The 27,199-nt window shown below is 39.9% G+C and overlaps 2 protein-coding genes across 4 annotated transcripts; one reads left to right on the top strand and one right to left on the bottom strand.

Moving 5' to 3' along the window:
- Positions 1-1,137: 1,137 nt before the first annotated feature.
- On the top strand, positions 1,138-10,166 carry LOC117494919 (programmed cell death 1 ligand 1-like). 2 transcript variants are annotated; one of them, XM_034145921.1, is made up of 8 exons: positions 1,138-1,278; positions 3,519-3,718; positions 6,091-6,417; positions 7,065-7,349; positions 7,512-7,838; positions 8,275-8,382; positions 8,527-8,586; positions 9,076-10,166. In XM_034145921.1, the coding sequence occupies exons 2-8, from the start codon at positions 3,649-3,651 to the stop codon at positions 9,171-9,173; spliced, it is 1,275 nt and encodes a 424-aa protein (XP_034001812.1). In that variant the 5' UTR covers positions 1,138-1,278; positions 3,519-3,648; the 3' UTR covers positions 9,174-10,166. The 2 variants fall into 2 exon arrangements, with proteins under 2 accessions (XP_034001812.1, XP_034001822.1); XM_034145931.1 differs by lacking the exon at positions 1,138-1,278 and adding an exon at positions 1,314-1,438.
- A 423-nt stretch (positions 10,167-10,589) lies between these two features.
- Positions 10,590-26,290, bottom strand: abcd3a (ATP-binding cassette, sub-family D (ALD), member 3a). Of its 2 annotated transcripts, none has more exons than XM_034145913.1 (23): positions 26,099-26,290; positions 24,861-24,894; positions 24,651-24,749; positions 23,821-23,909; positions 22,962-23,031; positions 21,359-21,456; positions 20,894-21,017; positions 18,691-18,747; positions 18,366-18,508; positions 18,211-18,280; positions 17,980-18,049; positions 17,616-17,713; positions 16,782-16,873; positions 16,365-16,456; positions 16,187-16,259; positions 16,043-16,106; positions 15,852-15,929; positions 15,693-15,758; positions 15,162-15,251; positions 14,956-15,075; positions 14,357-14,461; positions 13,221-13,277; positions 10,590-12,616 (listed from the first exon to the last, which is right to left on the bottom strand). In XM_034145913.1, exons 1-23 carry the CDS (start codon positions 26,206-26,208, stop codon positions 12,539-12,541), a joined length of 1,977 nt encoding a protein of 658 aa, XP_034001804.1. In that variant the 5' UTR covers positions 26,209-26,290; the 3' UTR covers positions 10,590-12,538. The 2 variants fall into 2 exon arrangements, with proteins under 2 accessions (XP_034001804.1, XP_034001799.1); XM_034145908.1 differs by lacking the exon at positions 22,962-23,031 and adding an exon at positions 22,234-22,303.
- Positions 26,291-27,199: the final 909 nt, after the last annotated feature.

Genomic DNA, 27,199 nt, shown 5'->3' with positions numbered 1-27,199 from the left:
TCCATAGTTACCAAAGTAAATATTAAACTTATTAGTCACATATCTTCCCAATAATCGGATCGAAATCAGGAGTAAATGAACTCTGCTCGGTCTTATAAAACACCTGTTTAATATTTTGTATTCAATGCTTTAATCATTGGTTAGCTGCTTGAATACCTAATGTTGGTAATACAACTATATTAAACCACAAGTTTAATCTTAAATATATATAGCATTTTCACACTTGTTCTTTAGTAAATACTCACAACATTGTGTTTTCTTTTATGACCAGTAAAGTATTCCTTTAATTGTAGAAGTGTCATAGAACATCAATTATTTTTGATTTGATTTAAGAAGACATAAAATATAAAGAATATAGGTTAATGTAGATGAAACATGTATGGGATTTTTTGTTATATGTTATATTCTGTATATTTCTTACCAAATTCACATGTAATTATTTCCCAACTAATGTCAGCTCTGCATGGTTGTTTAATCAGGCCTTGTTCTGATTGGTCCATTGATTTCTAAAATGTATGCACTGCAGAACCACAGTGAAAACAATCGTTATGTTTGTGCGTTTGATTGTTAAGAATGCAGCGCCACTATTACCGTCTTATCAGAGATTGTCATAATTATGCGTTAAGAGATAAGAGGGTAAAGTCCCTCCCTCTGTCTGATACTTACTGTAACTCCCAACACAGAGGTCGGACTGGTGTGACTCATGTCCCAGGTATGAGTAACTTCTCTGTTCATTTCCCAATGATATTACTCATCTGCACCTGGGATTGTTTCACTTTTCATGTGCCAAATGATGACAAAATAAGTAAGTAAGATGATCAAAATCCAACATCTGATCTGATGTTAGAGTTATGGTGTCAGCATTGATGGCCGTTTGTCATACAGCACATAGCACATGGTCAACAGCATGCACTAAAACGGCTCTGCTCTTTGAAAGCAAACCCCACTGACATTTGATGGAGCTGCCGCGCAAACCCTGACTTCGTTGTGTGTGTGTGTGTGTGTGTGTGTGTGTGTGTGTGTGTGTGTGTGTGTGTGTGTGTGTGTGTGTGTGTTTGCCAATCAGAACCAAACTCCACCCATTCAGAGGGTGTGTGTGTGACGAGCGACCTCCCTGCAGAGCCATGTGTGTGGTGATATGTTTGTGTGTGTGCTGCCTATTCTCTAAATAACCTGTTGATCCAGTCAGGGTAAAACTCAGTCAGCCTGAGGGAGCAACAGGCTCGGATCCTCTTCCTCAATTTTTTTCATCTGAAGCGGAGCTGCTGCTGAGTCACTGTAAGTGTTTTTTCAGCTTTCACTCACATTTCCCGGCACGTCATTGACAGATGGCACTGATTTGAGTCCTGTAGAAACTCTGGGAGATATATCAGGTCTATACAAAGTTGGCTTTTAGAGACTTCAGGAGAGGTTTTACTGAGGATATCCAGGAGCTCCTGTAAGTTATTGCTTTCAATGTATTCAATATATACAATGGTATTTTAGGAAAACTACTTAAGATACCAACTAAGGGAGCAGTTTAAGGTCAAGAAGAACTCAAACTGATCATTTCTGAGTCAGCAGCTAAAATAAGGTTATTCACAACGTTTTTAGATGCAGTTTTAAGTGATGATGAAGTTCTGAAGATGCAAAGAAACGTCCAAAAAGTATTGAGCTGGTTAGCCACAAACTTTAATAAGTGGAGCTTTGATGAAAGATGCTTCAATATATAAAATATTTTGTACATTTTAAATGCATGTTGATGAAATGCAGCGTCTTTCAAAGCCATGTGGGCTGGAAAGCAGAATGAATTTAAGGTGTTAGTGTTTGTTTTCTAGTTATTCTTACCGCCTTATTAACTAATACACTTGTTTTTAATACACAATAAGAGGTTAAATAGAGTTCCTGTGAGCAACGTGTGTCACTGCAAAGTGTGTATTGACTCATGTCATGATTTATTCCACTTTATTCTATATATTGATCTCTGCATGCTGCATAGATTTTTATAGTAATATCAATCACAGTGAGGTTTTGATAACAGCGCCAGGGATCAAAGAGTTATTGTTAGTGTCTTAATAATTAATCAGTGTTATTAATAGAGAATAATGTGTTACGGTTGATTTAGTGGCAGCAGATTGAACATTGATTTTAAGATAAGATGTGAGTGTACCGAGGTGTTTTAATAATGTCTAATACAAATATCAATAATAGCGACAGAGAAAATGTTAAGGTATGATTATATGTATGGGAGGAGGCACAAGTGAACAGTTCATTGACTTGGTGTTTTAAAACAAATGTGATTTATCCATTTTAATGTAAGGTTTGAAAAATCTGGCATTAATGAGGTAAAACTAAAAGAGTTATACTTAGTGTCTAATTGTGTTATAAATTCAGAAAATTGTATTTCACAGAAGCAGAGGCAGATTTGATTCTATTCTTCTGCACTTCACTTTTTGCTGTATGCACTTAAATGTTAAGCACATAGAACAATGAGATGTCCTCTGGGAGGTAAACATGCCTCGCTTCACCTCATTCGACCCTGAAAAGTCAAATGATTTTGGCGTCAAAGTCATGAAATGTATTGATATCTGTGTTTTCGTGCACTTTTGCATCGATACTCTTAACTGAAACTGTCTGCACTCCAAAGGTGTAGTCTTTTTGTTCAGAAGGGACAAAGGTTATCTGTCAACTCTTTGAGAAAAATGGGCAAACATGTTTTGTTGAAGGACATAAGCAACAAAGCAAAACACACTTCTCCTTTAGCGCTGCCATGCTCAGCCATTGGCTCTGTTACCAAGAGGAATTATTTGGATAAAATCCAAGTGCTGCCCTTTCTTCGACAGCCAACGGAAAAGCAATGAAGACTTAATCAGAAATAATGTTCTGTTCCTGTAGTGTGCAACCCTTAAAGAGAGTATTGTGCCCAGCTCTAATGCTGGAAGGATCCAAGGTAAACACATTCCTGAATCTGTCAGCGGCTGCACGCCTGGCTCACCTCCTGCCAACGAACATCCCGAAACCTATTCTCTCAGTCTGCAAACAGTAGTAACCTGCCTTATCTGTTAGGACTGATTGACATCTTTAGTAGAGGTCAAGCAGGTCCCATTTCGAGGAATGGTACCAAGTTCATCCGTTTGTTTTGAAAGGTTAAGATAGCGTAAAGATAAGAATGTATTGTGCTTGAAAAGATGTACCCTTTACCTTCACGCTATCAAACCACGCGAAAGATGTGGAGGATAAGATACACCAGATAGGTGTGACGGAGATAAAAAGAAAAAGGCTTACAGGTTTAAGGAGGGTGTGGCGGAAGAATGAGTGCTTCACCTGCAAATCTCATTGTTATTCTTTGGTGATGAAAAGGGAGTTTTGAGAAGGAAGGCAGAGGATCAAACCTGAATTCTCCTCTGCACATGTTCGGTCACGTTCACACTGTGTGTCTCCCTGTGTCCATCTGGAATGTGCCTCTAATTATGCTCCTCTCTTCCTTTTTCCTTGTGTGTGTGTATGTGTGTGTGTGTGTGTGATGCCAAACCACCCAGAGAGATCCAAGGAAAAAACCTGCCAGAAGGACAAAAAAAACATCGCTTGCATCGCCACAGAAAAAGGAAGCATGGATTGAAAGCTGTCTGCAAGTTCTGTGTCTTGCATGCGTGTAGCTGAAGGGAAATCATGTCAGCCATACACACCTGGGCCTGTTTCCTCCTCTGTCTCAGCTTCGCCTCGCCGGACAAAACCCCAGGTAGGAGACAAACGCCTCTTTGTCCAGCGGTTTCTGTAAGCAGGGTTCACAGGGATTAAACAGGTCTTTTTACAAAACCTGATACTCAAGTATGTAGAAGAAAATGCAAAAAAATCTCTCTATCTAAAAGTTGTCTGAAATCTGAAAACTGTCCTAAATGACTCATGTGGCTTACGCAAACTTTTTCCCCGACATGAAATCCTGACGTCAGGTATTAACTCAGGATGGAAATATTGTTCCACCACAGAAAGCGGAACAGCAGTGTAACAGCTGGTATTCAAGTAAAAGCCTGTCTGGTCTTAGTTTTAAAGATCTGCTTCACTGCTGAGACATGGAACATAATGGGGGGGGAGGGAAAGATAGACACACAGACTGAAGAAGAACTTGGAACAATTCAGAACATCCCTGCAATCTATATTTATCTTCTACTTCAGTGCCTGTATTTGTGAACATATGTAGCATATACAAGTTTCTAGATTCTGCAGCTATCATCCGTGTCTCATTAAATGTTTCTTTGATACTTTAGATCTGGAAATGCTTGCACAAGAAGGTCAAGAGAAAGACGTGCATATGCATTTTGATGAATCTCTCTATCACTAATTACTAGAATATCAATGAGTCATTTTGTTAGGACAAAGATGCATTTATCAGCTTTTGTACCTGTAATGTCTTTTGAAGCTGTTTGCTAGCTGTTAGCGCTGAAAGGGTTCACAGAGAGAGAGGGCTGCAAAGTTATCAAGATTGTGCTATCACTGTAATCTCATGTAAAACTATTCATCTGCTTGATTATCAGTTAAAGTGCATAACTAGATTGGATAATGTTTATTCTATTAAATAACTGCGCGTTTGAAGTGAGTGTGTCCCATTTGTTTTGACTATCTTTGAGCATTTCCCGGTTTGCTCGTCGGATTGTTTAAAAGACTTTCCACAAGGACACAGCATGTCACGTTACCGAGTGACAGGATCCGACTGTCACCTGGCAGGTAAACCGGTGGCTGCTTTGGAACATCCTGCAGGTGGGACAGACATTACAAAGCCTTGAGACATGAGGGAAACAGCTGTGAGCATGAGCTGGAAGACGTCAGTCATAACACGGTAGAAGAATGAGGCGTGGAAGGTGCTGAAAGAAGCAATCAGGCGATTAAGTAACAATTAATCTTCCAGTTATTCATCAGCTGTCACGCCAGTAGCTGTCATGCTCTCAACAAGTGGCGTACAAACACCAACAATACGGCACTATACCAACAATCTGGTGCCAGTTTTGGCTTTAAGCGTGTTCTAATTGTCGTCCTGAAAAGACCTGTCAGGGACACGAGTGTGGGAATTAGATTTTCAACAGGAATAATCTTGGGTGTTGGTAATAGGTGTTATGTAATCTGACAGCTGGTAAAAAGTGCACTCTAGTCATGAAAGTATGGTGTGACTGGTGGGTCATTCCATGTCAAATCAGATGGAGGTCAATCCCACGCTGGATTATTAGAAGATATTTGTAATACCGGTGATTTATTGTTTTCTGTTAATCATGAGTCACTGCACACCTCCGCCCTGGATGTGTGGCAATAAAGGAAAGTCGGGGGTGAATAATTCTTGTCACACATCATGTGTGTCATTTTAAAACCACAGAGATTAACGACATGAACCGTCACTTTGGTTCTGTGTGTTTTTTTGTTTGGCATTCTGTATTCCCATTTAAAAGTTTTCTTTCATCAGTATCCTAAATGTTACTTAACTACAATATTGATATACTCTGTGCTACTTCTCCTTCTACCATACCATATCTCTGAGGCCAATACTGTACTTCACCGCCTCTATCTTGTACAAATATAGTTAGGCCAACTTTCTTTTAATATTACCTTATGATATTCGTATATGTTATGATCCAGTACTGGCCTAATTCTATAGATATACCCGGTATACAAAGTCTCTTTGTGTATTTGTGGTGAGAATTATGCGTGCTAAAGGGGGATTTTGGTTTGGGTTGTATGAGCTGTGAGATGTTTTTCATGTAAACTATGATAACAGAGGTTCATTCCTTGAGTTTTACTGTAAGCAGAAGGAAATATCTCCACAACGCACAACATGTTTATCATAAGGGTGATATCAGGGGCTGGGAAATGTATGTAGGCCTATACCATAATGGACTTTCACTGTAAACAATTTCTTGCAAAAGGGGCCCAGCATGGTCTTAATCAGTACTGTTTGACAACCTCCTCACTCATATAAGAACAAGAATTCAGAGGTGGGAGAAGGAAGATAATGTACTTTTGTAAAAGTAGAAGTACCAGAGTATTACAAAAGTACAGTAATTGAGTAAATGTACTTATTATGAATTTGAACTGAAACACACCTTAACTCACCTCGTCTTGTTTCAGATATCATAGTCACGTGCTCGGTGTCTGGAGAGTGCGTGCTCCCCTGCAGCTTCCCGCCGGGCAGCGAGGAGACCATTGAGTGGTTCAAACAGGAAGTGGTGGTCTACAAGTTTGAACGTGAAGAAAAAGATGACAACGACAGCAGCGAGGAGCACTTTAAGCACGAACAGTTCGAGGGCCGCGCGGCCATCTTCCCTCACTTGGTGGCGCGCGGTAACGCCACGCTCATCCTCATGAGGAGTGGCCTCAAGGACCGAGGCACGTACAGGTGTCACGTGCACACCTCCAGTAGCGAACACAACGCGAAGGTCATCGTGAAGGTGGAAGGTGAGTTAAAATAGGATGCATAAAACATTCACACCAAACATTTATTGCAGTCTGACACATATAGGCTACAACAGGAATGTGCAATAATCGGCTTACATTTTAGATATTGGGTATTTTAGACATTGGGTATCATAAAAGTGTCTTTTCCCAGTACTTTAATTGCAAAGTACCAAATCAACTACATTCCCATCAGCATCAGTTACTTTGTGACAATATTAGCATTCTAACATGCTAAACTAAAATGGTGAACTTCAGCGTTTACCTAAAGACTCCAAAAGGCGCCTGCATGGCTGTAGTCCTGTTCTATAATTCCTGCTTTTATTCTGAATTTCAAGTGTATCATTTCTTCAAAATGACTTTAATTCTTTCTGCGCACAGATGTCAGTGCCAGTATTTGTTTACTACCAAACTCTATAAAGCCTCTGTAATGATGAGTGGGACGTTAGGGTACTTTTGAGGTTTTAAAAACAGTATTTCCAATGTTTGTAAGAACTGTTAGTGGTAGTATGTGTTAACAGAGCTCAAATGTTATCTGCGTGAGGATGATGTCAGGCTATATTGGGCCTTGGCATTTAGACTCTATCATGGGGCTGCGGGGAAACATTTCAGCATGCTGTGAGTGCCTTTGTGTGTGTTTGTGTGTGTAGCACCCATCAGAGGACTGTCTCTGGTGCTGTCCAGGCTCAGCGGCTATGAGGAGATGAAGTGCAGCGTTCGTGATGTCTACCCTCCTCCTCGTGTATCCTGGGCGACCGAACCCCCCACTTTCGAGGACCTCCGACCGGTCACACGCATGAGAGCCGACAAACAGGGGCTGTACTCTGTCGACAGCCGCCTCAAGAGGCTGAATGGACAACCCAACCTCATCTACATCTGTAAAGTCACAACTTCCTATGGGGGGCCGTCCTGGACCGCCTCACTCAGGGAAAGGGGTACAAATATGTTCTAATTTAGGGTTTAATGTGTTAATGGATGCCCTCCTGCAGACACAACTCAGGGCGAAAAAATACTAATTTGCAAATTTGTTCTCCAAGGAAATTAGAGTCATTCAAGAAATGAACATAAATGAATATTTGTCTTTTGCTCTCTGTTAGAAATAAGAGGAACTGAAGGGAGGGACCTGACCATCCCCTGCCACGCCCCTCCTTACCTGAACAAGCCCTTCCTCCACTGGAGCTTCACCAACGGAGAGGACACCTCCCTCATCCTCACCTACGACAGCCAGTCGGGGAACAGCGTCTCCCTGAGGCCCTGGGACAACCACGTGGAGCTGGACGGGTACGCGGTGCCGTTTGGAGACGGGTCCCTGCGACTGATGGACCCCAAACACCTGCAGCACACGGGCAGCTACACCTGTGTGTTCTCCATGCCGTACATCACACACACCGAGCGCACTGAAGTCGCCATCGACAACTATGATGGTGAGGACACACACCGTTGTAACCAAACTCTGTAATTTATATCAAACAGACAGGAGGAAATTGTCGTGCATAATGTCGGGACTACTTTCAGGGGCGGATTAATCCATATGTTGTGCTCCAGTAAGTTATCACTCTGATTTATAGCATATAATTTACCAGACTTATAATTTGAAGGAATAAACTGTTGGTTCTGTTTCCTATTTCATTTTCCTTGCATGAATCCAGTCCAGGTTCAGGATTTATTAAGTATAGGAAGGGTTTTTAATTCAGGTGAACCAACCACCTCTTGAATTAAGTAAAAGCAAATCAGATAAATCAGAAAATAATTTAAAAGAGCTCGCCCACCTATATGCATGCAACAATGCTTCTTGTTCATGCATATATCACAGCACTTTATTTATAAATGTTTGAATCCGTATTTGTCACCTGTGTGCAGTTGATCGGACGACTGCAGACAAGCCCTCCTATTGGTGGATTGTCGGCCTGGTGGTTGCGTTGCTGGTTGTCGCTCTGGCCGGCATGCTGGCCTACCTGAAGGTGAAAGGTAAAGATGGACTTCAGTGCACACTCACACCAGTTTAACCAGTTACAACTAATGAGCGTTTTCTAAGAATGTGCATTCGTTTCTGTGAAATAAAACGTAATAATTGTCATTGTTACACTCATTGTGTCTCCAATCTGTTCTTAGGAGTTCCCTCAAAAAGCAGAAAGGACCCTGAGGCTGTGACAGAGTTGCATTTAGTCAAAGGTCAGTCAAAACTATTTTAAAATATCACTTGCACCCAAACCAGACACTAGATGGAGCCAGAGAATAACTTAAGATCATAACTTAAGCTCCCTGCCATAATAGTGTTATGCTAAAATGAACTTATTACAGAAGTGTACAACTTGTCATTTTTAATAAATCCTCATTGATATAAGAAAAGAGAACATATGTAAAATAAATCATTGATCAGCTTAATGCAGTGAAATTAAAAAGCACCACAATACATCTACCTTCCAAAATTACCATACGCTTAGGGGAACCTTAATTAAATCATAACATTATATGACGTTAGGATTCATCGCAGGACTGTTTTTATTAGAACTATTTGATACAGTGGATCTATAATACAATTTAATAATATAATAGTAGGTAGTATGATGGGTACTATATCTAAGATAACTTGTTTTAAATAACGTTATTACCTTTGCTCCTTCATTGTCTTATCCTTAAACCTTTTCTCTCTTCTTTCAGACTCGTCAGCAGACAGCCACCTGAACGAGAGCAGCCCTCTGACTGTCGGAGGAACCAACGGACCGTCAGCCCCCCCGACGGGCTCTCAGATAACCTGAGAACCAACCGAAACCACATGGAGCATCACCTAAAGCTAATACTAACAGATCAAACAGGCACACCGCTACACACTGCCGAGGAACTTTAGCTTCTTAGAGTTTCAATAAGAGCTTTGGACAGAAAAAACACTTTATATGTATATTTGACTTTGAGTGTACATGCTGAGATGTATAGGAACTGCAAAACAAAATGCTTTTAGTGTCTTCAGGAAGGGTTTGTGACTCCTCACAGTAAGGATGAATCTGCTGTTATTTCAGGAACTCGGTTATGAAAATGTTTTCTCGTGAAGAATGTATAATATATATATATATATAATATAAAAGCCTGGAAGGAACACTTACCTGATTTTGGACCAGAGTTGGTTCTGGATGAAAAGGACGTTGTTTCTAATGTTTAAAGGTTGATGTTGTCACGATTCTTCAGATGCGGTGGGCTTGACACAGGAATACGTACAATGGACTTGTATTTCCTGATCTAGCACCTGTGGTACTCGGATATGGGCACCTAAAAGGGGCCTTAGAAGAACCTCAAGGATCACAAAGTTACAAGAGGGCTGAGAACCAAAAAGCTGCCTTATAGAAGAAAAAGAGCCTCTGTGTGAATGTATATTTGAACCACGGGAGGACACTTGATTTCCAAATAAAAGACTGACTTCCTACACTGTTCTGCTGCCTTTAAACCCTCACTTCAGTGAAGGATTCTCCAAGATATGAAGCGCCTTCTGGGAATCGTTCCCTGCCTGGATTATGAAAACGAATGTGAATGAACAATACAGATTTATATTTTTGAGAGAAATCGTGCAAATATTTAATCTGCAGAAAATTGAACTTGTTTGAATTTCTCTGTGAACTACTACCACACTTTCATGAATAATAGTTGACCTTTCACAAATGTGTCATAATGTAATGACATTAAAAAGACTAATAACTGAAGGTTTGTGCTTTTTCTGTCGGAGATATGACAAAATAAATGTCAACGATTGTTTAAACCGATTTGTGTTTTTTTGAAAATGTCATCCACAAAAGATTGTTTAAGAGATGTGAGATGTGACTTTATGACTCAGCAAAGTCAACATAACATTTAAAAAGAAGTTAATGTGAGTTTTATGAGACGACTGCCGTCTGTGTTTGCTATTTCAAATCAGCAATTAAAAGCATTAAACTCTGCATTTCAGCTTGTAGTCAATGACATAAATAAATAAACAGACCAGGGTGATAAAAATACACATACATTAATGTTATCTGATATTTCCTGCCTGTCTGAGAAAATGTAAGAAACATTAGAGTTAACCTTTGACCTACATTAGGGAGGACTCCTCTGGATTACAAGACTCCCAGCGATCATTGACACACTTCTTATCTCTCTCACCTCTAACCCCAAAGACAGAAATAAAGAAGGACCTTTTTTATAAATTATTCATCATCTTGTTATTTTAATGCAGAGTGAGATCATAACATTATCATCCATATAAAACCATGGGCATAGCTGAGGCTCTTTCTTTACATGTTCACACTTTCAGAATAAAGTTACAGTAGAAGGAGGAAGTGAGTGCCGGGGAACTGTCTGCATATTCACGTATCAGCGCCGCCATAATCGCACTTTAGACCCAGTCCCCAGATAATCAAAAATGTTTAATCCTACCTCCTAAAAACATGAATTACATTTTTGACTGAATGGAAATGGAAGAGGTTAACAATTAGTTTTTAGTAAGAGGACAATGATTAATAATTAAATGAGAATGTGTGTCTTTCGATCAGTAGTTTAAGCTAACATAAACTAGCTGATTGTTTTTCAAACTACAGTCCAACCTGTCAAGAGCAAAACAAATAAAGAAAATGTTTCCAACAATTACAATCATACAGATTTGATCTAAAAGACCCTATAGTGGGTAAAGGCAAACACCTTGACTAACCCTTTCATCAACTGTTGGCATTGAAAATAAACTACGCAGTAAGTGCTCTATTCATTAGATTGTTCTATTTATTAATATTATTTATCATTAGTCTGTCCATGACTTTGAAGCACAATCAAATCAGGGCGTGGCACTTCATGCACGTTATGAATTCACGAGTCATGCTGGAGCTCTAATGTGGAGCAAGGGGATATAAACTGGATGATATATGATAGCTTCCTACTTCCATTCCCACAATAGTCTGCACTTCTACAATGGCTTTGTCAGCGGTGTATTCACAAAATCAAAGTTAAACTATACAAAATGTCGTTTAACATATTCTCATTGCACAGTGAAATTAACGGATATTCTCCCTAAATGTCACAACTCTGGAGTGACGGATGGACCTGATGCAGGACCCTCATACGACGGTAATCACACACACACACATCAGAACATTACAGGAGGAGTGTTGAAAATACGAAATCACGAGTTCATGAGTCTCAGAGGAGAGCCCTGGTGATTCTGTATTGTCAACACTCTCCTGAAGGAACTGTGAGTGACCAATATGTCCCTGTCCCCACACAGAAACATCATCCAGAGGTTCGATGACATGTTATTCATTTTGCCACCTAAAGAGTTCATTGCGTTCCAGTGAGCACGTTGTCCTGTTGCTACAGAAGCAGAGGTTGAGATGCCATATGGTGCTCACATTCAGTCTTTTGAGTTTCAAGTTCAAGCCTTGTTTTCTGGTTAAAATGATCTCCATGTCTTATTATCTTATTATTACAGTTTTGTACTTTACGGAATATCCAAGAGGCTTTTATTTCCCATCATTTGGCCGGGAGAAAAAGAGCCAGGAATGAACAGAGCTACAATGAGGAGGGAGCCTACGTGACCTTTTTTTAACCTCCATTTATCCTTGGATGACTACGTTTTAACCATAACATAATAGTGTGAAACTTCGAGGTAATATTTTCTCTGGAAATAACAGTCCCTTTGTTATTTTGAGAAAGTTATAACCAGCCTCCACGTCTCTTATCTTCTGTCAGCTGTGGAGTTAAACTAATAGTAATCGTACAATACTCCCTTGTTAACTCAAACGCTGTGCAAACATAAATCTGTGTTACTGTGGGACTTAAAGACCGCTGTGGTATGTAGCTTATCCCTACAGGCTGACCTCTGTTACTGTTATCAGATATGACTGCAGAGACGATTAAAACCATATAATGTATTTCCACTTTTTAGTGAAATACACTCGACCATATAAATTACATATATCGCACTGAACATGTAAATGATTAGACAGGACTAAAGTGATGATTTAAATAACAGAACAAACAAAAAGGTGATAAAGGAAACACAAATGATTAGTATTCTCTAGGTTTCGGCTATTTCTAATGTCTCGAGTGCAAAGAATTAGTGGACTGGTTTCATCAGAGCAGTGCATTATGGGAGGACAGCAGCGATCAGTTACGAGCCGAACTCCACGGTTTCCTCTGTGATGGGCTTGAACTCGTAGTTCCCTCTGCCGTCCATGTGGAGGTAAAACTTCAGGGCACAGAGGAAAACGTAAGATATATCAATCAGTTACAAGAAGTACGACATATTTCAATGTTAAAAAGACTAAAGTGTGACATGTTTTAACAAGAACAAACAGATACAGAAGCCCCGGAAATGTTGAATTTATGAGAAAGGAAAAATAAGATATGGGAAAGAAAAAGATCCCATATATTTAAAATGACATTTCCATGCAAAGTATACAAAAAAACGATATAGAAATAGACAAAATATGAAAAAATAATAAACTTAAGACTGCTGTTTCTACAGTTGGATTTTGATACCCTATTTTATTGTAAAAATTCAAGTTTTTACAATAAAAAAAGTTTTCCCATAACTTCTAAAAGAAATACTATGCACAATATAGAATAAGAAATAGTCAAAATAACCTTTGTAGCGCTGACCTTACAGTTTCAGTTTGATACCACTGTATAAATAAACGTTTTGAACAATATATATTTGCTATATAATTTCATTTTCAAAGTGTGATATATAAAATGACTGACTGCAGGGAGAGAAGAGTAAAAGGAGTCTGTGGCGATAAAAGGATTTCATTGGTCAAGTGGTAAAAACACAAATGAAACGCAGCTCTTACCTCGTGGTGCTTCCACAGAGACTTTCTGTGGGACACTGTGAACAAGGTGATGCCCACCTGTGGAGCAAAGGACACACAACTAGTACAGAAATCCACACCTGTTCATTTAGAAACCTTTCACTGCAACATGAATGAGTCACTGGGTGTTTCTCAATGTCGAGGAAGGCTGCTCCAGAGCCACTATTTCAAGCATACTACGTCATCGAGTCCCGCCGAAGGACTGCTCCAATGTCCAGGATGCTTGGAATTCTACCGAGGCCGGCGTATTTCGTTGCGGGAAATTTCGAGGCTGCACATGTGTAGACTCCGCGGTCTTAAAATCCCCACAATGCTTTGCGCACGGACCAATTTCCAAAATCTTTGGCGGAAAATGTAAGGCGGGGCCTCTCATATGACGCACACCTGCACACTTGCTAGCCTGTTCCATTCTTCGTGGCTAGGAGGTATTCTTGCCTCGCTTCTGAAGGGACTCACTCGGAGGTACATGTGCTACCAAGCAAGCCTCCTCGACATTGAGAAACACCCACTGCTTTAACAAGAGTGGTGCAGGAATGAGGATATCTGTATATTAGTTTTAGCAGCATTCAAAAAAATCAACATCCCTGCATCCCCCTCTATACCGAGACATTGTTGTTTCCTAGAGATGTATAGTGTGTGTGTGTTAGGGCTGTGCAATTAATCGCAATTACGATTTTGGCCTGCCACAATTACGAAAACAACATAATCGAAAAAAACGATTATTTTGCTTTGCTAGGTTGTGACAGTGCACTGCAACATATTTGATCTAATTTATTTGTATTTATCATATTTATATATGTTTAGTAGCTTGTTGAAGTGCGCTCCAAAATATTTGTTGATTGGTATTTATTATTTTGATATTATTTATTTAAATGTATCATTTATTTTAGTATTGGTTTTTCAGTTGAATTATACGTTCAGGGAAATCAACAGTTAAGAAGATACTGTTCAAATTATTATTTGTATTTGTTTAAAAGTTCAATAAATGGATGTTTTCAAAGTCAATGAATAATCATATTTAATAATCGTGATATCAATTATTGACCAAAATAATCGTGATTATGATTTTTGCCATAATCGCACAGCCCTAGTGTGTGTGGTGTGTTGTTGGTGCGTACCGTCCTGCAGTGGCTGTAGATGAAGTCCTCCACATCCACACTCACTGCACTGGTGCACTCATCCAGGATGGCAAACTGGGGCTTGTGGTAGAACAGCCTGGCCATCTGCAAACAGAAACACACAGTCAATACTGAGGAGGAAGTATAAAACGCTATATATAGATATATCTGTTTTATTGAGTTGCTCTGTTGGAGGAGCCTGTGACCCAAGTCATAACTACACTGTATCTATGCACACATGGCAATAAAAGCCTTGAAACTTTGTATCATTCTCCGTGCTGATGGATCAAATAGGCCGTTTCATTCACACTCCTTAAACTGTAGTTAATGTGTAGTTATATATCTCACAGGAGGACTATCTTAGATTTTTGTATTAAGCCATGCTTTGTGCTCTCTCGCTTTAACTTACTATGTCTTCTTGTACCTTGTCTGTATACAAATATTAAATTAGTTAAATAAAACAATTAATTCAGCCGCAAACCGACTTTATGTGCGAGTTTGAGAGGCCCTACCACCTGAGCAGGATGATCAGATAGAAAATACGACACACGACGGCGTGTTTTCAGTAATTTAAATCAATCCCTGTGTCATGTCCTTACAGCCATCCTCTGCTTCTCCCCTCCACTGAGCACGTCCATCCAGTCCTGCACACAGTCCCAGCTGCCCTCCCGGTCCAGGATGTGGCCCAGCTGCACGTTGTCCAGGTACTCCTTCAGCACCTACACACACACAGGTGAGAAGGTGTGTGTTACTATAAGCACACACAGACAGCAGGAGTGAGTGTGTGAGGTGTGTGGGGTCCCACCTGATCAGAGATGCCTTTCCTCTGCTGGTCTTCATACGTGTCAGGATAAATGACCTGGTCCCTCAGAGAGCCCAGAGTCATGTAGGGTCTCTGCAGAAACACAACATGTGCAGGAATAAATCAAAACACATGCAGTTTTTAATTCAGTCTGAGATGCAAAACTGGATCTATGAGAGACACTACTCTTAAACATGCGATATAATTATACCGTTAAACAAAAAAAATGTTTTAAAATTCAATAGGCAATTTATTGTATTTTAGGACTACATTTTAAGAAGTAATATATTGATTATAGCAGGGGTATATTGCTATTTAAATATTCTAAAATGACATTGCATATTGTCATTTCCATATACTGTATACTGCATGTTGGGAACAATGTAAATATTAGCTAACATGCACATAGAGATAGCGGTACATAAATGTGTTTTTTTATTATTTTAAGTGTAATTATAGATGATATCTTTTATAAATAATCTCTATAATATGTTAAATGAAGTTGTTAGCAGTGGAACATTGAAGATGTTTTACCTGTGGAACATAGAAGAGTTTCCCTCTCTCTGGTTTTGTCAGACTTCCTCCGAACAGAGGCCACAGCTTTAAAAAAAAAAAACCCACACACATCGTTTTATTTACAAAAGAAACACATGGTGAACACGTGTTTTACAAAGAAAATGTTCTGTCTCTCACCTCTCCGAGCACCCTGAACAGAGAGCTCTTTCCACAGCCGTTTGGTCCACACACGAGCACGTTGGTGCCGGAGCTCACCTTCAGAGGGCAGAGAAACACAAGATGTCTTATTAAAGTCATGCAACCATACTCCATATTTCAAACAAATGTGTTAGTTCTCAGTCTGGATAAGATATGGCGATGAATAATACCTCAAAGGAGAGGTCTTTGATCAAAACGTCTCCATTAGGTGTTGCTAGTGGGGTGTGGTCGAATCTGCAAAACACACAAATGTTGTTTTAAAGCTGCTCTTATGGAAAGAAGTCAAATATGCTGATATAGAATAAGAAACCTACTTGATGATGTTGTCTCTGTTGATAACATTTCCACTTCCAGGCACCAGGACGAGCTTCTGGGAAGCGTCTGAATCTAAAGAGGATGGAATTAAAAAAAAAGTCAGTTATTCTCGCTGCTCAAATCTCCAGTTACCTGAGATCAGATTAGTTTCTGTCCCATATCAGGAGTGGTGTGTACCTTTCTCATTCTGGGAGACCATGGTGCGCACATATTTGCCAGAATTGAGATCCTTCAGGACTTTCATCAGCTCAGTGATACGGGATGTGAATCTGTGAGGGACAAATATATGAATAAACACACACCTCAAAACGCTTACTCAATCATTTGATATACAGTATGTTGTTCCTTGTAGCATCTATTAACGACCAAAACATTTATTTAAAAAGGGCAGAAATAGTAGATTGCAATAGAAATTCAAAAGTGAAATTAATACATTTTAGAGATGGGAGAAGTGAAGAATTGAGTCATCCCACTGAATAAGTGGCTATTTGTTTAACTGTATTAAAAGGGATGTTCAGATGGTAGAATAACACATCTATGAGGCAAGACTTCTTTTTGTGGTTGTTCTTATTATTTTGTTCTGTTCACACTCACCCTGAGAGGCGGGTCATCTCTCGGCCGGCCAGTACGATCCGGCCCAGAGCCTGGGACAGTCTGAGGAGCATCCTGCCGCTCTGGTAGTAATCCTACAGAGGTCCAACAGCAGCACGTTACACCAAATATTAATGTATTAAAGCCTTTATAAAACATCTATAGAGCACTCTTATATGTGTTGTTCTGCTCCGGAGCCACTGGTGTTTCTGCATCCTTTGATAAGGCATTTGTATCATTGTCTACTTCATTAATGTGTGTTTATGCAGCTGGATGAACTGACTGGTTAGAAAAGTATTGACATGTAAAGCCACACTTGCGCCAACATCTATCACAGCATTACTCTCCACAGGGCGACTGTGGCTGCGAGGGAGTGCGGTCTTCTTTCAACCAGAAGGTTGTGGGTTCGATCCCAGCTCATGCAGCCAACATGTCGATGTATCCTTGGGCAAGATACTTAACCCCGAGTTGCTCCCGATGGCATGGGCAACGGTGTGTGAATGTGTGTGAATGTTAGGTCCTAGAGTAAGGTACACTGCTCTGTATGAATGTTAGGTCCTAGAGTAAGGTACACTGCTCTGTGTGAATGGGTGTGAATGGGTGAATGACATGTAGTATGTAAAGCGCTTTGAGGGGTCTTAAAGACTGGATAAAGCGCTATATAAGTACAGTCCATTTACATGTTTGCTTGTCACAAAATATCAATATATTGCCACTGATAACTATGTGAATAGCAAGTCAATGTGCATTATCTTACTAAGGTGAGTGTGTTTGAGTGTGTGAGTGGGTGTGAGTGTGTGTGTGTGTGTGTGTGTGTGTGTGTGTGATTTCTCTGACCTCCAGCAGCTCAGAGTGTGTGCTGGTCAGATGTCGGGAGTGTCCTGGGGTGAGGAATGGACGGCTCACCACCAGGTAGCCCACAACAGTGGCCAGATCTGCAGAGAGAGAGAACAGCATGTAGAAACATAAGAAACACATATAGATATACATATATACAGATTGAAGGACACATATTGTGCTCATTTTCAGGGCCATGAACAAATTGTGATTTCCATGACCCCTTAATGATAACTGCACTTTTAAAAATTAACTACTATTTTAAATATATTGTCATCATCTCTTCATATGAATCTGTGTTTTTCTTGCTCACTGTTGCTGTTTTTTCACAGTCACTTAATCTTGATGAGATATATCTACTTACACTTGGCAATCATGCTGTCCACAAATCCCATGGAGAAGCGGAAGAAGATAAATTGATGCAAGTGGTCCACCTGGAAGAAAATATAAAATTGTCAATATTCTAAAGTTGGGGAAAATAAACAGTAACAAGGACTTACTCTAAACACAGACTCAAACATCCCAACTGGAAATGGAAATAAGCTAATGCCTGACTCGAGCATGAATGATAAAAGATACATAAAGTGTTACTCACCAGTTTCTTGAAAGTGCTGTGAATGGTCTGCTTTTCCCTCTCGTTCCCGTTGTAGAAGGCGATCTCCTCACTGCAGAGAAGAAGGACATCTCACTGTAGCGTCGAAGGTAACTGCTGAACAGTTATTGGGTTTGAGTAGTTGTTGATGTGTTTACCTGTTAGTGATGAGGCGAGAGTTGACGAAGCGGTACTCTCCTTCGTACCGCTGCTCCGTGACGGTCATCTTTCCCATCGGCCGCCTCATTCTGGTCAGGAACATACCTGAGACCAGCAGGTAGGTCATCATCACTGTTGGGCCCTGGGGAGAGAATTATAAAATGTAATTCACATGTACAAAACAACATCTAGGATCAGGTTGACTCAAAAGACAGAAATTAACAACACTTTTAAATAAATTAAACTAAAGGAGGGAAGGGAGGTGGAAACAACTTCCTGTTTAGCAGTACAACAAGGTTAGTTTGGATGTTTTAACACGCTTACCTGAGCCCCGATGGCAGTTGTCAGCTTGTAGATGTACAGACAGATATCCAACAGAGGCTGCAGGACGGACAGGACAGAAGGTTTGAAAATAATACAGACATATTTTCCTACAACTTTAGCTTTCTGCCTCTCATCCATGGGGTCTGCACTGCTTTTTTAATATCATATCATCATCATCATCATCATCATCATGCATGAGTTGCTCAAGGACTTCCAACCTGCATTCAGTTTAGTATTTGCAGGGTTGATCTGGTACAATGCCCTCAGTGCCACAGGAAGGTGTGTTCAATGCCTCCATGTAACCTCCATGGAGCTTCAGTAAATATCTAATGTGCAAATATACCCCTGATAGTGGGAGTTAAATGTGTCAATGTGACATATGGAGAAAAGGTAATTCAAACAAAAACATCTGAAATTTCCAGGATTCCAAGAGATGTGAAACTGATGTTTACTTTTTCTTAAAAAGCATGAAACCTGGTGCACTTTCACAGTTTGTATAAATATGACAGATATGAAAAGTTAAGGTATATAGAGTATGACAAGTATTAATACGTAGCAAAACTCTGAACATTAGCACAAAATATGAATACACTAGACCAGGGGTCACCAACCTTTTTTAGGGTGAGGGCTACTTTTAAAAAATAAAACAAGTCGGGGGCTACTTTTACTCCTCTTTTCTTTTCTTTTTTTGCAGTGTATATATTTAGCACATTTTAACATTATGATATGCTGACCTTTAACCTTTGTTTGCTGTTTGGGTCTGTGGGACCCGTTTGCAGTGTTTACTAAAAGAACATGTATGCAATCTAATTATTTTAACCTGCTTTATTTGGGGGTGGACGGGCCTCACCTCCTCCAGGGGGGTCCTCACCTCCTCTAGGGGGGTCGGGGGGCATGCACCCCCAGGAAGATTATTTTTTAATGTTGAAGTGAAATGCATCAATCTGGAGCACTTTGAGCACCAGATGAATTGATGGATACAGCTCTCAACACTCAGATGAAAGGGAGCTGTATACTTTTCAATAATCCAAACATCTTTAGAATATGATCACAACCAATAACAAATCATTTAAACTGGTTTATTCTTATCTTATGTTACCTAGTTAGCATTCTTTCTTTTTATGTATGCATATTTTACTGATCACTTCCCTTTCAAACTGTTTTTTGATTTTTTTTACTGTCCTATACACATTGGAATGATTTCTTACTTTATCTATATTAAATAGATAAAGGTATGCTCTCCCTAGCTCTCTCTCTCCCTCCCTCCCCCCCAGCTCTCTCGCTCTCTCTCCCTCTCTCCCTAGCTCTCTCGCTCGCTCTCTCTCTCTCTCTCTCTCAGTCTCGCTCGCTCACAGAGGCTGTGAGCTCCTCCGTGGCGATCGACGGCTTGCATTAAAAAAAAAAGAATAAACATATTTTTAAAGTGGGGGGGCACAAACGGGATTTCGAAAAGAGCGGGGACATTTCCCCCCTGTCCCAGGTGGAAATTACGCCATGCGTGTGTGCGTCAAGTGCAATAAAGATATGCAAGTTGCAACACGCAGAGTAAAACTCTGCCCCCCATGTGTTGTATAGGCTGCATGATAGGCTGCTCAATGGGGCTGATGTGTTGTGTAGATTCTGCCAGAAGGGAAATCAGCGGGGAGGTGCCACATTGCTTTTCTTCCAGACTGCAACGCTGGTCCCGCAAATCAAGCAAGAACGTGATTGGTAGATATTAATTTTGGGGGTGGGGGCAGGAGGGGTGTTAGATAGATATAGAGTTGTAGTAAGTAGATAGAGTTCGCTATGATTTAGGTTTCGTTTATGCATAGGGTAGATTCTTTTAATTACATTTCCTTTTTTGTTTTGTGTATTTTATACATTTTGGATTTGCTTGGCGAGCTATTTTTAGAACATGCCCCGCGGGCGACTCACGTTGCCTCTGCGGGCGACCAAGTGCCCGCGGGCACCGTGTTGGCTACCCCTGCACTAGACTGTATAATATAGTTGCTATAGACAGTAGTATAAATATGAATAAGCTATAGACCAGTATAAACACTATGTATGCGAGTACATTTGAGTAAACTGTAGAACAACCAACCAGGATGGACAGTTGTAAAAAAAAAATGTCAGTAACTGTGTCACCAGGTGTGTAGGGGGGGGGGGGTCATAAATATGTGTAACATGAATGAAGACTTAGATCATTGGCACAGCGTGGTACCTTGCTGAGGTTTGAGTAAAGGTCCACCACACTGTTGCAGAACTTCTCCACGTCCTGTGTCAGCAGCTGGTCTGGATTGGCTATCCGGTTGTCCAGGTTTCCCATTTTGTAGTAGGTGAAGCCCCTGAAGAGACAGAAAACAAGGTCAGAAGTCAGAGAAAACACAACGTACACTAGTGACATAACAGCAAGTCAGCCACATAACCTCCAGATGTGTGTGAAAGGTCAAGGTTTATTATAATGACTGCTTGTCCCTTCTTGCACCACCTGTAGAATAAGGCATCATACTGCAGTTATCTGCTCAATTGCATTTGACTGATAACACTTCAGGACAAGACAAGACAATCTGACTGTCTGAAAGGAGGGTTAAATGTGTCGTTTATCTACTACATGGAACCAGAGAATATTCTCTGATGCATGACGTAAAAGATCTAAAAGCAGCGTTGGTGTTTCCTCAGTACTTACTGCAGGTACTGGTCGTATAAGTTCTTGGTGAGCCTCTCGCGGAACCTCAGCTTCAGCTCGAATAGACCCAACTTCAGGAAGTTGTTCACCAAGGCTATCTGAAATGAGCCAGTCACACAAAACACACATGTATCCATCTCTCATTGTTGGCTAAAGCACAGCTGTGACAGGGTGTATACTGTTCATGCTGATAGCTTTTTTATATATTTAATTAGAAGCAGATGATAGGGAATGAAGGAAACATGCAAAGGCAGAATATTAGTATCATTTTACAAGAGCAAATTTACAATTTAAAATATTCGGCTGGAGATAATCTATATTTTTCTAAATATCAACAAATCTGAAGTATTGTATTTGTATCTAAAGTCTCATCCCAGCAAATACCTCCTTTTTGAGAAGTGACTGTCATTTAAGAAATAAAAACTGGAAAAATGCACAACAATAATGTTTTAAGAGCTAAAGGCATAGTGCTCAGAAATATATAATAAATATGGAAGTTAAAAAGTATTACGAGACCATCTAAAATCATTGACATCATGATGTGTGTTGAGAGTTAAAGATATATAGAATACAGCCAGCCTTTTCACTTAACATTGAGGGGAATGGTATATTTGCTTACGTTTAAATCAAATTAATGATCATGCAAAATGACAGGGTTTTTTTAGTGCGTGAAATGATTGAATGAGATAATCCACCATCACCAGGAAGTTAGTAAATACACAGGAAGACAGAAATGTCAGTGTTTGTCATGTCAGGTCTCCTCTGTGAAAAAATTAAACTGCCAAAAATTTGCAACAGTATGAAAAGAATAATATATATAGAAATTAAGATCGCCCTCAGGATTGTGACAAGTTAAAAAATAATAATAAACTTACAGCTGGCATGAATTTGATAAAGTTGAACAAGTAGGTCTTGAACTCTTTTGGCGAGCGGCCGATAATAGCACTGCAACCACAACATGCACAGAGATGAGCAAACAGGAGGGTCAGAGGGACAAACACTGGGCCCGATACACTTCACTCTGCTTTTTGAACCAATGCTGCTCTGATGGACCGCTTAAAACAAATAAAAAAAGACAGTAACAGTGGAGTCCTGACACTGGAGAGCTCAGGAATACCATTCAGTTCATGCTTGTTCATGCTAGTTCTGTGCATATTCACTTTTTGGACCATAGTGAGACAGCTGTGGGGTCAAACATCCTCTTACATTAACCCTTCTAATTAAATCAGTATATAAAGTCAGTTTTAGACTTGGAATCGATGAATTATATATATTTTTTATTCTGTTAGGAAGGCATTTGTAATGGACTGAAGGGATTCTCCAATTAGCAATCATTATTTAATATTTAAGTTATTCCTGATTTGGTTACTCATCTGTCCTGTTTCAGATATACTCAGTTTGTTAAAATACTGAACACACAAAGTGAATGGCACTCCATGAGAAAGCTACTGTATGCTAAATGTATTTAATAATCCACAGGGGGGGGGGGGGGGGGGGGGGTGTTATGGCTTGAAGGGAAATGTAGTCCTCAGACAGAGAGTGATGGGAAAGCACAACACGACACTCAAAAACAGCACTTCTACAAAGCACATGTTGTGATTACCGCGGGTATGACTTTAATGTAGGAATAAAAGTGCTTCTTGAACAGAGCGCTGTCTCTGCTTATAATACCGCTGTGGAGAAGCAAAACAAAGTTATCAGCTCCTGCAATAGAGGGGAAGTAAGGATGTATTTGTGTAGGCTGACCAGGAAGTAAGCAACGTCCCTTCGACTAAAGGCTAGTGGAATGTTACCATTGGATTTTTGAATATTTCAGAAAATAAGCTCTGTGGCAAACACACATTTATGATACTTAACCCCTTTAGTTCAGAGCAGTTTCAACATATACTGTAAACACCACTTTGTTTTTTAAAGTGTAAATGCAACTGCAAGAAGTGGTTAGGCTATAAACAAGCTAGAGCCTGGTCACATGACTTCACACCACCGCTAAGCTTAAGATGGCAAATGTTCGGCATGATTACGCACATAGTTTCATTTGTTAACAATCACCATTTTTGTATTCACCAGAGGGGTATTTACTAATGTCGTACAAGAGCATTTGATAATATCTTCAGCTTGTGTTAACCACAGACCTTATTTCAGGCTTCTAACCAAAATGGAAAAGTTCAAAAAACCATCGACTTTGAGACGAGGGAAAACTGAAATGGTAATATGCTAACAGATTTCCGGGTTCATTCCTGCACCACTGTACAGAAAAAGCAATGGAAATATATGAACAATAGCTTTTTAAACACTTTACAATGGGACTTAAGGAGATAAACTGCTTATATTCCTCCTGTCACTCAGCTGTGGATTTATTTAACATTCACATGGATTCTAGACGGTGACAACATGATATCCCCAATATGTTTTTATGGTACTGAATTGTAAAATCTGTTTCAAACTTGTAATAAGAGTCAGACCTTTCGATCATGGTGCCGTTCTGGATCATCCATACGTCACAGTAGGTCCTGGCCACCAACATGGCGGCGATTAAGGCGAGGTAGCCAGTCTTTGGGGAAGACAACAAGCACAGATAATAGTTGGTAAACCCCGTACATCATAAAACCCTTAATCGTGCTGCACTTCACTCCGCTCATATCTGCTGAACTGATCGGATAAGACTGGACTAGAGGAAACATGTGGCTGTGGCCTTGACTTATGGAGCCGATATACAAGTGTGCCAAAGGTACACCAGTCATAATGACACTTGGATTGATGTTGAATTCTCGCCAAATTACAAAAATGCTACTAGTGGCTGCGAGTGCACCACTTTTTTTTCACTATCTATTATAATGCTGCTACTTATTTTATATCTTGCATCTGTACGTTTGATATTTAGTTCAATAAAATCTGTCCCCTTTGCTGTCACGATGTACATTTCCCCGCTTTGGGACTAATAAAGGATTTCTAAATTCGTATTAACCCTAGCATCGTATAAAATGTTTTAAAATCGAACTTCTAGGTAGGCTTGAAGGTGAAGCTTCCGGCATTATAACAACAAATCTCATCTGAAATCACCTGCTCTATTTTGGGATTCATCTAACATCCCAAAAGTAAAATCCCGGCAAACAGCGTGCCATGAACAAACTGTGACAGTTCACGCAAAAAAAAGGCCTGATCAAGATTTAGGACTTTCTGATTTTGCTAAAAGCTTCTATGAAAACCAGGTGACTTTTTAGTGTTTCATTTGTAGAATTGGTTTAATCTATGGTAAAGACTTTACGAGCTGAACAGCAGGTCGATGTCATACCTCCATGCTGAAGAATTGGGGTACCATGATCCGCAGAATCTGGAAAATTCTGCCAAAGAAAACTTTGTCCACAGCGGCTCGGTCTTTTTTGCCATCTTTCTGAATGAAGAGATATAACAAAGGGTGGGCTGTGATACAACTACAGGTTGCCATTGATGACAAAATGTATGGACACTTTTCCAGACACACATGAAAATGTTTTAGACCTACCTCGTTCTGTACTACTTCGGAGCCTCCTTTTTTACTGCAAAGAGAAACATAATTAATCAGATGATATGTGTGTGAGCATCTTTGAAAGGGCACAAACACATGCGAGTGAAACTACACACAGCCCTGCAAATGATTTCACACTTTTCCACAGGTAGCAACAACAAAGGCAGCAAGAAGACGAATAAGATAAGCAAAGCAAATGCGAAGTTGCACAACTGTATGTGTATAACCAGATTTGTACTTAATGTGCAAAAGAATATCTAATTACCTACTAAAATAAGTGAATGAGTTAAGGAATGTGTGTGTGTGTGTGTGTGTGTGTGTGTGTGTATATTCAGTCTTAATGCAGGAACACAGTGTCCCTTTTACTACATCAACGATTATCCATGTCTAGTAGGTACAATGTTAGTATGTTTGGTATTACGGAACACGCTTTTGCCCTGTAGAAGATTTCAGACCAAAAAACAGTGAAGAAGTAGTTCTATGTTTTATTTATTTTGTATAACAGATCATTTAACCAGTGCCTCTGTCTGTTTCCAGTTCTATTACATATAGTGTTTACATAACTTCAGGGACAGTTGTGTCATTGAACGCCTCCTTGATCAATCCTGGATTCCTCTGTTAAACTTAGGCTATTTTCTACTGGCATTTTCTTTCTTTCTTTTTTTAAATTGTGTTTCATATATTTTATGCCGGAAAAAAGGGTTGCATATCACAATTCTAAACTTGTTTTTTTACTGTAACAGGAACGTTTTCTACTAAGATACACTTAAACTATTATTTTTTAAGGAACTTTGGCGCACCGATTCTGTCCGGGCGACATAATCCCTTCTTAGAGCAACGTGAGGACAAAGAATAACAAAGGAAACATTTAAATCTCAACACAGAGACGTGATAATTGAGAAATAACAAAGTAATGCAAAGTTACACACATCGGCAGTTAATGGGTGTGCATGGGCATCTTGTAAAGTGAGTTTTTGCAGAACAATGACTCGGTTGTGCTTGTTTTAGAGCTGCTCGGATCAGTGAGCAAGGCGGCCAAAGTGCGCAGGAAAGAGCCGTCTGCTCATTGAAAAACATGGAAGTCAATCCAGGAGTTTCCCCCTGGCAGGTCACCTGTCAGAATGGAGGGGCTAGCAGCTGCTAATTAGCATCCCGACAGCCGTCCCAAACTCACCTGAAAACCTCTATTTCTGCGTTTAAAACCAACCCTAACATTATTTACTGCTCCTACTCACCCGTTCCGTTTCTGCGTCCCTCTTCTGCGCTTCAGCAGGTATAAAACCAGCAGGATACCGCCGGCTATGGAGGAGTTCTTCCCTGTCACATATTTACTGAACGCCGCCATGTTTCTGACACTACGACCGGTTTGGTTTGCTAGAGTTCGCTACAGTTCATCTTCCTCTTCTTCTCTCGGGTTGAAAGCTGCATAGCAAACAGCTGTAAGGTGCATACTGCCACCACGTGTACAGGAGTGGCCGGGTAACACACTATTCACCATATGTATATCTAAACCAGGGGTGTCCAAACTTTTTTCACCGAGGGCCGCATACAGAAAAAGAAGGGCTGGGCCACTCACTAGAGGTATTTTGCCTCATACATTAAGTTATAAGTTGGAAAAGTCAATCCAATGTACGTAAATTATTCTTGATACTTGAAAATGCTGTAAGAAAAAATCAGCCTCTATCACAGCTCTCCAGAGGGTTTCATTTATTTTGTTGGCAGCTCATTCCTTAAAACAGAAGCTTCAGATTACTTATAATGAGAGGAAATATGAAGGGTATATTTCAAGGTTGTTATGTGAATTTGTTATTGGGCTTTTTTCTTATCAACTTATATTTGTTAGAACATGTTTTCAACTTTACTATATTAAGAAGTACAATATAAGACAAGAAGAAGTTTATTATACTTAAGTCATTACTTTTAGTTTGGACACCCCTGATCTAAACTATCCTACAATGATTATCAGAAGTAAAACAGTGACATCTCAGCTTCTAAGGCCTTTTCATATCTTCCCTTCCAGCCACTGTGATTTTACAATGCCATACAGTGCATATAAAAAACGTTTGACTTTTCTCAACTCCGGTTTTCATTGTTACTTTTCGCCATTAAGCCATTTAAACCTGTGTGATCCAATCTAGGTATTAATCCTAATCTTAAAACTGGCTTTTATCAATTTTTGCAAAAATGAACTCTTCATATATGATCGATGAGAGGTAATATTTAGATGTATGGCATTATGTTGACACGTATCTCTGTGTCAACGGAAATAAATGTTGGCGTCGGCCATCTATTGAGCATACGCCACGTTTATAAATGAGGCCCCTGAGCCGACAGAA

The sequence above is a fragment of the Trematomus bernacchii genome, unplaced genomic scaffold (genome assembly GCF_902827165.1).
Source record: "Trematomus bernacchii unplaced genomic scaffold, fTreBer1.1, whole genome shotgun sequence".
NCBI classification, from domain to species: Eukaryota; Metazoa; Chordata; class Actinopteri; order Perciformes; family Nototheniidae; genus Trematomus; species Trematomus bernacchii.
The sequence above is the reverse complement of the archived record's forward strand: the minus strand, read 5'-3'. Positions and strand labels throughout refer to the sequence as shown.